Below are 13,514 nucleotides of genomic sequence, written 5' to 3'. Positions count from 1 at the left end.
TTTACATAGGACTGGAACATGTGCTGGAACATGTGCTTAACTGTCATTTATTTTTGTATCTATATAATTTCTGAATCATCTGTCGATATGTATTTTTTTTTTTAATTTATTTTTTTTTTCTCTGTATCTGTGAGCCGAGTTGTAGTGTAGTATAGCCCAGTGTGGGTTCTTTTTATTTTATTTTATTTTATTTTTATATTCTATTTTATTTGTTTGATTGTTCTTTGTGTTTGTTTGCTTTTCACTGTGTGCTGTGAAAATCAATAAACATATTGTTTAAAAAAAAAAAAAAATTACAGTGAATATGACACTGTCAGGGAATCACTGTTTCAGTCATCCGTGCACCCAACAAGTGCTCAGCAAGTCCACCGAGAGGGGAGTCTCTGCCTGCTTTGTCCCGCTGTTTGCCAGAGGTCAGAGGTCAGACCCCGTGAGGTTTCAAGGAGCAGCGGGCAGTGTCAGGGGAATAAAAGACGCAGCATCCTGACGCATGTCGGGGCTTTTGTTGTCGGGGGGCGGTGCAGCTTCTGTACATATGGCACCAAGGGCAGAGCCGGCGTAGAAGGCTCGGCTTTGACGCACGCCGCCGCCGTCTTCTTTGTTGCTGCTCAGTTTACAGGCAGCTGATGGAGAGGCTGGTGGCACATGTGGTGAATCAGAGGAGCGGAGACGACACTCAGAGAAAACTAATGAAGCACGTGTGTTTGTCTGCTCAGCGTGTGTGTGCACAGTCAGTCGTCTCATTAGATGTTAGGCAGGTTGGGTCGGATTAGTCTGACATACAGGCAGCTACTGAACACAAATTAAAGCCAATTTTTGTAATTAGTAGAGCCTGACAGATATTATTGGCCGATATTGGCTGGTTGGCATCGATGTATGTGTTGGTGGATATGTGCCGTTATGAAAGCTTTTAAAATTAATGAAAATTAAAATGATGTGATTTAGAAATGGTGTAAGCTATTTACTCCACTTTATTTAGCTGCCAGCTTTACTTTTCAGGTCAAGATTAAAACAAAAAACATGATACATTTAAATAGACATTTTCTTTTAAATTAAACCTCATAACAGTATATTGACCCTTTGGAGTTTGGGGCTATTTTGATGGGTTTTGACTCTTTTTCATTCTGTCTGTATAAACAACTTAAAAAAATGTTTATTATTCCATGCTGGTATCATTTTTTTCAGCAAAACCTCAACTGATTATTATTTTGTAATTTTTTTATTTACTGGATCAACATTTTGAACCCAAAATAACACACTAAAAACACACAAAAAAAAATTTGATTTAGAAATGGTGTAAGCTATTTATTTATTTTTAAATAGTCAGCAATTGACTGAAACTGAACAGTAGTAGATGTATTCTTATTTATTGTTTATTTTCTCAGTTATCATTTATAGAATTGGCTGACAAAGTAATACACTGCAATACATTATAATGTTAAATATTATTTAATAAAGTTTTATGTTTAAGAGTGGTGTAAAATAAGTGCACAATCCTCATAAAAAGGTTTATTTTCATTCCAGCTTAAAAGATTACAGTATTGGACACCATATCAGTTATCGATGAGTTCTCCCCTCTGAAATCAGTATCGGCATATGTCTCATAAAGCCACATCGGTCGGGTTGTGGTAATTAGTAACTTAATCCACTGGATTACAAAAAAAAAAAGGTGTAATCTATTATGAATACTTTTGTATTACTTTATATTACACTGAGAATGGATGCAGCCACTAAATGTTTTTTCAGTTTTTTTTTTTGTTTTCAATGTTTTTTTGTTTTTTTTGTATAAAACCAGAACTGGCACACACTCCAGGTGCGCTGTGCGTTTTCGACAACATGTGTGATGCTGTTTCTTTTGTGCGTGTGTGTGTGTGTGTGTGTGTGTGTTTGTTGCTGCTACACTTGTGACACAAGAGGAGCACCATCTCAAAATGTGCATCTTCCATTTTTAATGTAAATAACATATATACTGTACCATTATTATTATTATTATTATTATATACTGTCTAGTCACTATAGCATTGTTGCCATCATATCATCAGTATAATTACCAACTGATCTTCTTTTTTTAAATTCTTAAGTGTCCTTGTTCTATTCTGTGTTTTTTTCTATTGTTGTTTTTATTTATGCTACTTCAGTATTTTATTCTATTGTCATTTATTGTATTTTATTGTAATTGAATACCGGACTGCTGTGACAACCGAATTTCTATCTATCTATCTATCTATCTATCTATCTATCTATCTATCTATCTATCTATCTATCTAGAACTATTTGACAATAAATCATCATTAAAATCAAATGTTAGTTAAATCACCATTAACAAAACTGACAACATTTACATTTTTTTTCAAATGTAATCTGTGCGGATTGTCGCTACTTATCTTCTATAATCTGATATTATAATCCATTACTTCCTGGCATCAGGCAACACTCAGACAAAATGAGTCCTTCTTCCACAGAAGAGTCTCCCTCTTCACCCTCACAGTGATGGCAACACTTCAATCCAAGGTTTCCTGCTTTAAGAGCTCCGAGCTGTGAAGAAGAAATTAAACTGAAGCAGAACTGACGACCGTAAAAGCCTGGTTGATGTTTTAAATCAAAGAAGTGCCGCTGGAGCTTGCTGACAGCAATAACATTGTAAATAACACTGTTGGTGTGCACAACCAGCTCTACTGAAGCAAACATCCGCTGCACTGCCTGCATCAGCACCAGTGATGTGCTGAGAGTGCTGAGTGTGCCAAAGTACGCCCTGTGAGCAAAGGGCACATAAATATTATAGAACATAATCAAGGTGAAGAGAATTATGTCACAGAGCCAAAACATGGTGAGTGGCACATATATCATGATTGTCTTAGTCAGCAAAGATCCCCAAGTAAGTAAGGACCCCAAATCGTCATTATGTCCATCAGGGATTTAAATAAATCCACAGAGCGAGAGAAGAGAAGTTGGTTATGTGTTTGGCTGCTTCTAATTTCATATATGCATATTTTTTTGTGAGGAGAGATGTTGTTTGGATGCATTAACCCTTTATCAGGCAAATAACTATATTTGGTAACTTCAGATAATATTTCGAGAAAAAAGTTGCAAATTTACTAGATTAAAGTGTCAAATCTACAAGAAAAAAAGTTGCAGATTTAAGAGATTTAAAGTGGCAAATCTGCACGAAAACAGTCGCAGATTTACGAGAAAAAATTGGGAAAAAAAACATATTTTCTCTCCCGGATTCACCACTTTAAATCTCATAAATCTACGCATTTTTTTCTGTTAGATTTGCCACTTTAATCTCGTAAACTTTTTTTCTCAAAATATTATTTTCTTATGTTTTTTTTTAAAACATTCTGGCAGTATGTAATATCCTCCAATATTCTCTAGGGTTGACATTTGGAATTTGCAAGTATTTCAATGAGTGCCCTATTAAGGGTTAATAGTGAGTAGTGGTTGAATTTCCTCTAAATATAAGGAAAAATCAGTTAATTTTCATTATGTTTTAAGAGTCACCATTATGCAGAATATCTCCTAATATATTGGATGTTTCAGTGAAGCATCAACATGTTAATTATAACTCCAGTTCATCACAGACCTCTAGTGGCTCCTGGTGGACAAAATGTAAAACACATCACTTCTTTCCAGGAGAATTTTTAAGGAAACACACTATATTGTTTCCTTAAAAAGCCACCTCTGGTAAATACGCCTACATCCTCAGTAGATCAGATCATGTGACTTTACCCCTTTAAGATAATGGCCTATGTCATATGTGTGACTTAAACGGATTTATTATGCCTAAGTCAAAATAAAATTTGACTAGGACAATTTTTTGAACATGCCTTGACATGTTCAAAAAATTCAAAAAAAGAGTGACATGAGCGTGTCATAAACATGACATGGGATGTGTCATGAACATTAATAACACTTTGAAGTAACATTAATGCTCATGATACTTGTCATGTCATGTTTCTGACAGGCTTGTGTGACTCTTATGTAGACACCTTCAAAATAAAGTGTTACCTTATCTTGCTTCAGTCACAAAGGCATGTTAAAAAAAATTGCCTAAGTCATTTATTTCACTTAAGTTACATAATTTACACACAGTGTTATAACTATGCCAATAGCCATCCTTTGTTACATCCTTTTTGAGTGAAATGATCAATAAATGTCATATGTTACACTTTTGGTGAAGTTTTTTGTGTTTCCTGCAAAACTTGAAAAAATGAGTTAGGCGATTATTTTAACAGGGTGACGACATGTTATATTTATATGTTTATTATTATTATTTATTTATTGACTATAATGCATTTATCAATAAATCCAGAACATCATATAAAGCCCACTACATGTTTTGTTTGCTATTTTTTATAATTTTAATATTTAGTGAAGAAGAATTTTTTTTCTTGTATTTATTTTTCCTAACTCACTGTGATTTAAAAAAAAAAATTGAATGGGAGCAGTACATACTCCGGCCGGCAGGTGGCGGTGTGTGTCTTTCCATTAAACACTGTAAAAAGAGGAAGCACAACTTATCAACTCTGATGAGTAAAATGATCAATAAATGTCATAAGTTACACTTTTGGTGAAGTTTTTTGTGTTTCCTGCAAAACTTGAAAAAATGAGTTAGGCGATTATTTTAACAGGGTGACGACTTGTTATATTTATATGTTTATTATTTATCTATCGACTATAATTCATTTATCAATAAATCCAGTACATCATATAAAGCCAACTACATGTGTTGTTAGCTATTTTTTTTAGATAATTTTAATATTTAGTGAAGAAGAATTTTTTTTCTTGTATTTATTATTCCTAACTCACTGTGATTTTTAAAAAAATTGAATGGGAGCAGTACACACTCCGGCCGGCAGGTGGCGGTGTGTGTCCTTCCATTAAACACTGTAAAAAGAGGAAGCACAACTTATCAACTCTGATGTAAACCATAGACTGATGTAAACACACTGCAACTTTCAAAAGTTGTGTCGCGCTGACCCACAATAACAGATTGTTGTCAGTTGTTTACTCTTATTGTGACAATGGAGAGGGGTGTAGGGACAGTTTGTGCCATTAAATCTTTAGGGTGAGTAACTCTGTTGCTGCGTAGTGACGTAAATTACCTTCGTTTGTTGTTATAGCAACTAGTTTAAAGCTAATTTTGGTACAGTTAATATGAGTGCGCTATGGTTGACATATAAGAACTTAATTCTCTAGATATATGTGTATATTAAGTACCGATATTCTAGTTTTTCCATTGTAATAGGACGTTTTACGACCTTCGGCAGGTAACCTCACCTGTCGTGTTACTTCCTGTTCAGGTACCCGGGCGGCCGCTGCGTCACACGGTGTCAGTGTGATGAACTTCCCTGTCCGCTGCTCACCTGGCTGACCGCAGAGCTGAGGGGTCTCTGTCCAGAGCTGCAAGGTTTTTATTACACACCTCTGTCTGTCTGCGGTGGGAGAATTATTCAGATTACTTTACTCGAGTAACCACAATGTGAATTACTCCATTACAAGTACAAGTCATGCAGTACATTCACAGCCTTAGTTTAGCACAAACAAAATGCCCTCAATGTAAAAGAACTTAACCCTCTGGAGTCTCCAAAGGCGCCAAAGCAAGACTTCTTGATCACATCCAGACTAGAAAACAAAGCAGCGTGGAGCCCTACTGTTAATTAACTCTAAAGTTCTGGCTGTAAACTCCATGAGGCCACTTTCAGTTTGATGATGATATACCAAGTAAAACTGGAGACAAGGTCAAATATATTTTGTGTAAAATGATAGAACTGGATGTAACCCTCTTATGTGTTATATTTGCAACCTTTGTTCACATTTGCAACATTTTAAATTCTTTATTGAGCATGATAGTGTTTTGAAAGTTAAAAAAAAATATTCAAAATCACATTTTATGTTGGACTAAAGTACTAAAAAAAGACACAAAATGACTAAAACAGACACAAAATGACTAAAAAAGACACAAAATGACCAAAAAAGACACAAAATGACCAGAAAAGACACAAAATAACTAAAAAAGACACAAAATTACAAAAAAAATACACAAAGTAAACCAAAATTGTTACGCTAAACACACAAGATACAAATAAAATAGTCACACTAGAATAAAAACCAGAGTTGGATGACAGGATCACACACAATCACAAGATCACATTTATGTTGGTTTTTCTTTGTTTCTTTTAGGTTGAAAATGTTGATCCAGTAAGTCAGAATAAAAAATACATTATTATAAGGTCATATAGATGAGGTTGTGCTGAAAAAAAATACCAACATGGCATTTAAACATTTTTTAAGTGGCGTATACAGGCAGGATGAAAAGGATTAAAAAATGGACTAAATAGCCCGAGACTCCATAGAGTTAAAATCATTGTGCAGAGCAATTGTCCCTGCCAGTGTTTTCCTATTGTATCTGATGTTTTTGGATTAATATTTGTGTATGTTGCATTTACTGCTGGAGATGTCTAACCTCCTGAACCCTAAGCTTTTTCAGGGCGTTTTTCTTTTTACATTTTACTCACTGTGGCCTTGTAATTCACTGCAATGATATAAGTCCTTCACCTTTATTGATTCAACAAAATGATGGCTAGAAGTTGGGACAACTCAAAAATGTCTTTTGTGCAGAATAACACACTTATAATACAATGAATTACAAAAAAGCAAGTTGAATTTCTCTTCAAAAGATATTTAAAACAAACATACACATCTTTAAGTGGAGTAAAATGGAATAAATAAATAAATATATATATATATATATATATATATATATATATATATATGCAGAATTTAATGTTTTTAACAGGACGTAGTTATTCCAAACGGTTTATTTTTGGAAATGTTTCAAATGAGACATGTAGAATAAAAGTGATTTTTACAGAAATACTGTATCACAGTTGGAAATGGAAACTTTCACAACCTATGATCTATTCTAGGACTGTCGGAAAGTTCACATTTGACGGAGGGATTCAGACAGTTAAGGTTGTGCTAATTTTATATCCTTTATATACTGTAGGGGAGTTTAATCTACAGTAGTGCATGTTTTATTGTTCTACACTGCTTAGAGCTATTGTTATATTTTGTTCATAGTATTTGTCTGTACTTGTTACTGCATGCATTTTAACATCAAGCATTTGTTAAAATGTCATGGGGGTTTTTCAGACCCAGACAGGACAAGTGACGTCCTGCTGGTGGGAGAGTTGAGAACTTTACTGTCAAACATGTCGTCTCCCCTCACTGCTCTGACCTCGGAGGTGCTCGGGCCGTCCAGCCTCAACAAAGTCACTGGTGAGAAATTAAAAGAGTTTGGTGGATTCTGTTGTGTGTGTGTGTGTGTGTTTAACCCATTGACGCCTAAAACGCCTGTAAAACCTCTGGGTGATTTTAAAATAAGCCCCTAAAACCTGAAGTTTTTCTAGAAATTCAACAGAAGTGTCAACGCTTCTTCTAAATAATAGATTTTTCAGCCTCTGTAGCAGATAGAAATGAAATTCAAAAAGTATTTGAGAGCTTATACAAATACTACAAAACGATGTATCCGCTTTCCAGGCTTCAATGGCTTAAGGTAATAATAGATGACTGTAGTGCCTATGGGTTTGAACTTTTCCTGCAGAACAAAATCATCTTAAAATTGTCGTTCATCCCTTTAGAGTTCCTTGTATCAGAATTGCAAGCAGCTCGAATAATGAAGCATCAGGAAGAGAATCCTGAGGAGAAGACAAGCGGAGATGAGTCTGAAAAAGAGCAACGGGTTGAAGCTCACAGCCATGAAGTCTCTGAGGTTTGTCAGGAAGATGAAGATGATGTTGACAAAGACAGAAGGAAAGCGGAGATGCAGGCAGAATGGATATTACTGCTGCGCGCCCTCGACATGGACGCCTCCTCCCAGTTTACAGATGTGTTGAGTGACGTGAGTCTGATTTAAGAGAGTTGAGATGTGTGTAAGCCACGGCTACAAACTGTGAGGCACTGAAAGGATTTTTTAAATGTTATTTGAATGCAGGTGGAGTCGAGACTTTCTCGTCTGCCATGTGGAGACATGACAACCCCGCTTCTTAACAGCAGCCTCAGCTCAGAGCAGTGGGTAAGCTGTCAGGGCTGTTACACAGTTCATCATACGGCACTTTAACGGGAACATTCAAACTTCATTTCCTTTCTGTTTTCTCAGGTGGAAGTTAAAAAGATCAATCAGCTTCTGTCGGAGGACTATCAATGTCGGCGGCAAATGATGGTCAAACGCTTTCAGGTTACACTGGAGTCATTTGCTTGGGGAGAAAAACAAAAGGTAGACATGTTAAATCTCTGCTTCTTTTAAAATTAACTTAATTTCAACTTCGATCATTTGGTTGTTAGTTTATTTAGTACCATCTGCCCTCACGGTGTGTGTGGATGCACTGCTATGCTGCAAGCTAAACACATTTCCACTAAAAGTTGAAGACCAATTAATTTCTCCATTAATCTGTTTTGTCTGTTGCACAAAATTGCAAAAAAAAACCCAAAACATTTCCTTAAATTGCTGGTTTTGTCTGACCCACAATCCCACAAATACACCCAAAGATATTCAGTTTTATATCACTTATAGTTATTCAATGATGTTCATACCATTACATGCAACAACCTATAGCATGCTAAAATATTTTTTTCTCCAATGTGCAATATCAATGCAAAGTACTTTCAGGAAAACAAACAAAAAAATAATATATTAATAATAAATGCCAAATAGCAGAAGGGTATGTATATAATGTGTATAGAATGTATGTATATGTCTTATTGTTTATATTCTTTATTCTGTTTTCCATATCTATGTGTCTGTATCTTGAGCTGCTGTGACAACTAAATTTCCCCATTGCAAAGTCATATCTTACCTTATCTTATCTTACTTAACAAATTGGAAATCACATTCCGTTCATTCCTATCAAAGTTGCTCAGTGGCGCATGAAGCAGAACAAAAAGTTTGACTTCTGTGTATAAAATTACCTGGATTTTCTGCTTCTATGAGCCCATAAATCAATCCTTTAGCCCCACCAATCCCGTAGACTGAGGCAGGAAAATTACTCAATTAGTGAATTTTACAATGAATAATGGTGATTTAAATAAGTGTCTGTATTAAGAAGTTCATGAACCTCTGATGCCTTTTTTAACATCATCTTATCTGGAATCAACAGAGGCGTCAGTGTGCATTATGATAACAACACAACATCCCTGTTCAATTTGTCTTTTATTTACAGGAGCGCACAGAAGCGCTGGCCTCAGTGCCTCATCTTTCATCCCTCACCGGCTCCTCCAGAGTCTCCCCGTCTCTTCTGATCGCTGCCAGACAGGATCAGTCCCTCAATGAGTCCATCAAGGCTGGAAAGAGCACCCCTGTCTACAAGGTAGGAACAGTAAACAGTTACCATGGCTGTTGTTAGAAAAATTGCATGAGGAAACCTTGAAAATTGATAATCTGTCACCAACAGAAAAAACCTCACCATTTTTCTGCGCAGATGGTTGATGGGGAAATGAAGAGCTGGAGACGTCCGAGTTTCTCAGTTTAACAAAGTTTTATTACAATACGTCAAAAAATGTGCACTTTACAGAGATTCTCCGGGTTCAAAAACTCATGTCCCTGAATACAAACAGACGTGTTTCAGTTCGTGAAGTCTGAACCACGACTCTCTCCCTGGAACCCGTTAAAATACTAAAGGTGCATCCCAAAGCCCTTAAGTTTCGCCTCCTCTATCCTCTATCCTCGCTTGAACCGGAAGTTCTTTCGCGGGCGCCATCTTTAAGACTGTCCCAAAGCCCTTATTTGTGATCGGAGGATAGAGGATAGAGGATAGAGGAGGCATATCGGAGGAGGCACAAGCGAGGATACACGAGAGAATCCTATGCGGAAGTCTTTTAGCGGTGGCCCCGCCCCCTGACTCGTTGAATAGACGCAGCAGCTGATCGGACTGATGTTATACATCGCAACATCGCTGTAGTTTGATACCAGAGTGAAGACAGATCACAGATTAAACTAAAGTGTGTCACCACAAGTTTTATATTTTATTTATATGATTCACCATGTAATTAAAATCTGTTTTATTGTGACTCTGAACAACAAAAACACCACAAACATATTTCTACATTTATAATAAATTAAGAGAAACATCGCTCTAGAAGTTATTTTCCTTTTTCCTTTTTTTCCTTTTCGTGATCTGTTTTTTCCACCGTACAGATTTATTATGGATATTATTAAAGTAAAAAAAAAAAAAAACAGTAGAGAGTCTGAGAGTCTGTCTGTCAGCAAGAAACACTTTTACATCGTTTGTCATTTTCATCAGTACCACGCGAGGCTGATCATTACTGAGTGACATAATTTACATTTTACCTTCATCATCTAACCTAATAAAATATTGGCCGGTGTTCAGCGGACACAATCATGTTCTGGTATATTAAATAATTAATTTATCACCAGGATCGTCTACTACGACGGCGTATTAGGGCAATATACGAAATAAATAAATAAATAAATAAATAGGAACCCAGGGGAGAGGGACCCAGCCACCATGGCATGATTAAAAACAGATAACATGAGGTGATGTTACGACATCACCACATTTCATTCCTTTCTACCTGCGGGATGTCTCTTCTTCTCCATCACTCGCTCTGTTTAAGGTGTTTTATCAGAGTGATCCGACTGACGCTCCTCCTCCTCGCGTTCACACGGAGCGCTGTCTCTCTTTCAGACCTCCTCTGCTTCTTGTTGACAGTTACAGTGTAACGTTCGTCTAAACTTTTTTCACAGCAGCAGGTTTATTGTTCCCAGCCTTCATTCCTCACGGTCATCCTCATGTGATGCGTCTTTACGCTGCCATGGAGCCGGGTTTATGGAATCTTTATTCATCTTTTTGAAGTGTGTGTGTGTGTGTGTGTGTGTGTGTGTGTGTGTGTGTGTGTGTGTATGTGTGTGGCACCGGACGGACCCAGTGAGGCATGGACCAGTATTACCCCCCTCCCCCGGGTCCGTATTTTTTTTTCATACTTGGCCCTAATAGTTGTCCTAATACAGCAGCAAATAATAATTAATAAATTATATAAAGGCATTCCCGTGCCCCTGAGCTGGACACAGTTCACAGTATAAATACACAATGGAGGTTGTTATTCATGTGCAGGTGTTTGTTAAACAGAGAAAACACTTATTATTATTATTATTATTATTATCATCAGTGCATGTCTCCAGCTGTTAAAGCGACTGACAGCTGATCCAGCTGTGATCCGCTGCCGCCGTCATTAGAAACGGACGTCGCTTCACGTGACGCTCCGGAGGGAAGGACGTCCCATTTGTCTTAAATCGTTTCTCCTCTCCTCGCTTCCCTCACTTGCGTCTCTCCATGCATCCCCGGTGGGCGGGACTAAGACGCAAGTGAACGGCGCAAGTGAGGGACGCATAGATGCGAAATAAGAGCTTTGGCACGCAGCCTAACATTTGTTTACAAAACATGCTGGTCGATTTCTTGCAGGAAGTTCCGCCTTCTTGATCGCTGATTCGCCAGTTTTAATCAATACAACGGCACGTCATGCCACCTGGTTGCTTGCTGCTGGAACAAGGCCATCCTGACCTGGCCTCTTCTCCAGAACATTCAACAAAAACCTCCTGCCTTGTTATGTCTTACAAAGATAGTGTGTTTTACAGAGCCAAAGGATTTTCACTGTCTCACATAGATTCTAAAAGTCTAAAAAATATGAAACAGACAATGAAATATATGTTATAACATTAACACACAAACATAATCATTGTATCAAAATCATATTGCCTGATGAATATAAATGCATAGAGAGAGATATTACACTCAAGGTTTGACCTTTGATAGTGACCGGCGTCACTCACAGAGACAGAGAACAGAGACAGACAACAGAGAAGCAGAAATCAAGCATAAAATCAGTTACCAATATAGAAAATAATCAATTATTTTAACACTGTGATGCGGAATGAAGAATTTTCTGGCTAAGATATACGATTTCTAATCCTTTCTCTCTCTTTTTTGGTCTCACTAGATGTTGATGGGCAGCGTACCAGACAGAGGAGGACGACCGGGGGAAATTGAGGCACCGATGCCAGAGTGGAGACATCACAGAGCGAAAGGACACGGAACAGGACGAGGAGGTGGAAACAATCAACGACGAAGATTTCCAGATAAAAAGAAGAAAGGGAAAAAAGAGTAGCATATCTTTTTCTTTTGCTTTTGCTTTACTTGACTTAACATGAGTAACAAGTGATCATCTCTTAATTTAGATCATGGTATAAAATATGGCTCTGGAATGCCACAAATGATATAATTTAATAGGTATAAAGGTATTTTTTAGTTAGTGTACTGTACATACCTGGCTGTGTACTTTTCTATAATAGCTTGTCATTGCTATAATGTACTGGTATATAACCAGATATTTTTGTAATATTTCTGTTGAAGAAAATTATGCTTAATTTGGGTTTTTTATGTGTTGGCTTTGTACACTTATATATAGGTTTGTTTACTAAAGAATAAACCTATAAAACACAAAAATGTATTGTTATTTTGTGATGTAATGTGTAAAGTAGACATTGCTTCTATGCTTAAGATCAACTCGCAATTACTATTTAATTAACAGGTACCCTTTAATAAAATTTCACTATTAGTGAAAAGAAAAACAACACTGATGTAAATCATATTCTCATTTATGAACTGTTTTTACAAGACACTTGAAAAAAGTGGTTGAGCTAATGTAGCTTTTGTTTTTTAGCTGAATGCTTTTTTTTCAGTCTTTCTGGAAAATCAGGTGACTAGCTGAGCAAAATTTTTGTAAATATGGTTAAAAGCCTAATCAGCCTCCTTTTGGTGGATTTGCGGGTCCATTTGTACCTACAGTTCACATACAAACCCTCCCATATTTTTATTATTTTTAATTCCAGTGTCTAGAAGTTGGCTGATAAACAGACTGAATTACTATCTTATTTCAATTCAGAGGTCTACAAAGCAGCCAAACCCCCAAATGATAACGGATACTATGTGATTGATTCATCCAGGGCATATTAAATATATATACATTTTTAAAAACCCCGTTTTTAAGTTCAAAAGAGGCAAATATGAGCTACAGCTTTAAAAAAATGTAATAATTGGTCATTTACATTTAATAAGGACTTAAAAAAAAACCCCACAGAATTTCCTCTGAAAAGCAGCCTTTCACTTTTCTTTAAAATATGGCAGGATTATTGAACAAAACTAAAAAATGAAAGGATGAAAAATCAGCTATTATTGTTATTATTACAATGTTATTTTAGGCACAACACATAACATAAGTGTATTTAGTATAGCTCCTTTCACAGAAATTACACTAAAAGTGCTTCACAATAATAAAAATAAATTTAAAAAATACCATAAAACATGCAAACAATAAATAAAACCAATAAAAAAAACAAACGATAAAGCAGACGCAATAACAATCTAAGATAAAAACATAAATGGAAGTAAAAACACAGACAACAGAGGGAAGTCCGTTTATAGTAGGTTGCTATGTGA

General features: G+C 36.3%; 1 protein-coding gene across 1 annotated transcript; it reads left to right on the top strand.

The window, feature by feature from the left end:
- The first annotated feature begins 4,872 nt into the window (after positions 1-4,872).
- On the top strand, positions 4,873-12,575 carry im:7138535 (uncharacterized protein LOC797998 homolog). Its single transcript, XM_059330449.1, has 8 exons — positions 4,873-5,068; positions 5,304-5,410; positions 7,156-7,281; positions 7,644-7,903; positions 7,997-8,077; positions 8,162-8,278; positions 9,222-9,368; positions 12,016-12,575. The coding sequence occupies exons 1-8, from the start codon at positions 5,025-5,027 to the stop codon at positions 12,181-12,183; spliced, it is 1,050 nt and encodes a 349-aa protein (XP_059186432.1). The 5' UTR covers positions 4,873-5,024; the 3' UTR covers positions 12,184-12,575.
- The last annotated feature ends 939 nt before the right edge of the window (positions 12,576-13,514 follow it).

The sequence above is a fragment of the Centropristis striata genome, chromosome 4 (genome assembly GCF_030273125.1).
Source record: "Centropristis striata isolate RG_2023a ecotype Rhode Island chromosome 4, C.striata_1.0, whole genome shotgun sequence".
Classification (NCBI taxonomy): Eukaryota; Metazoa; Chordata; class Actinopteri; order Perciformes; family Serranidae; genus Centropristis; species Centropristis striata.
This window is presented reverse-complemented; position numbering and strand designations above follow the sequence as displayed.

Excerpts from the sequence above, each read along its gene's own strand:
- im:7138535 (XM_059330449.1), top strand. The coding sequence starts at position 5,025 with ATGGAGAGGGGTGTAGGGACAGTTTGTGCCATTAAATCTTTAGG. Across the intron at positions 5,069-5,303 it reads TGTGCCATTAAATCTTTAGG|GTACCCGGGCGGCCGCTGCG; the intron begins GTGAGTAACTCT and ends CTTCCTGTTCAG. Across the intron at positions 7,904-7,996 it reads TTACAGATGTGTTGAGTGAC|GTGGAGTCGAGACTTTCTCG; the intron begins GTGAGTCTGATT and ends ATTTGAATGCAG.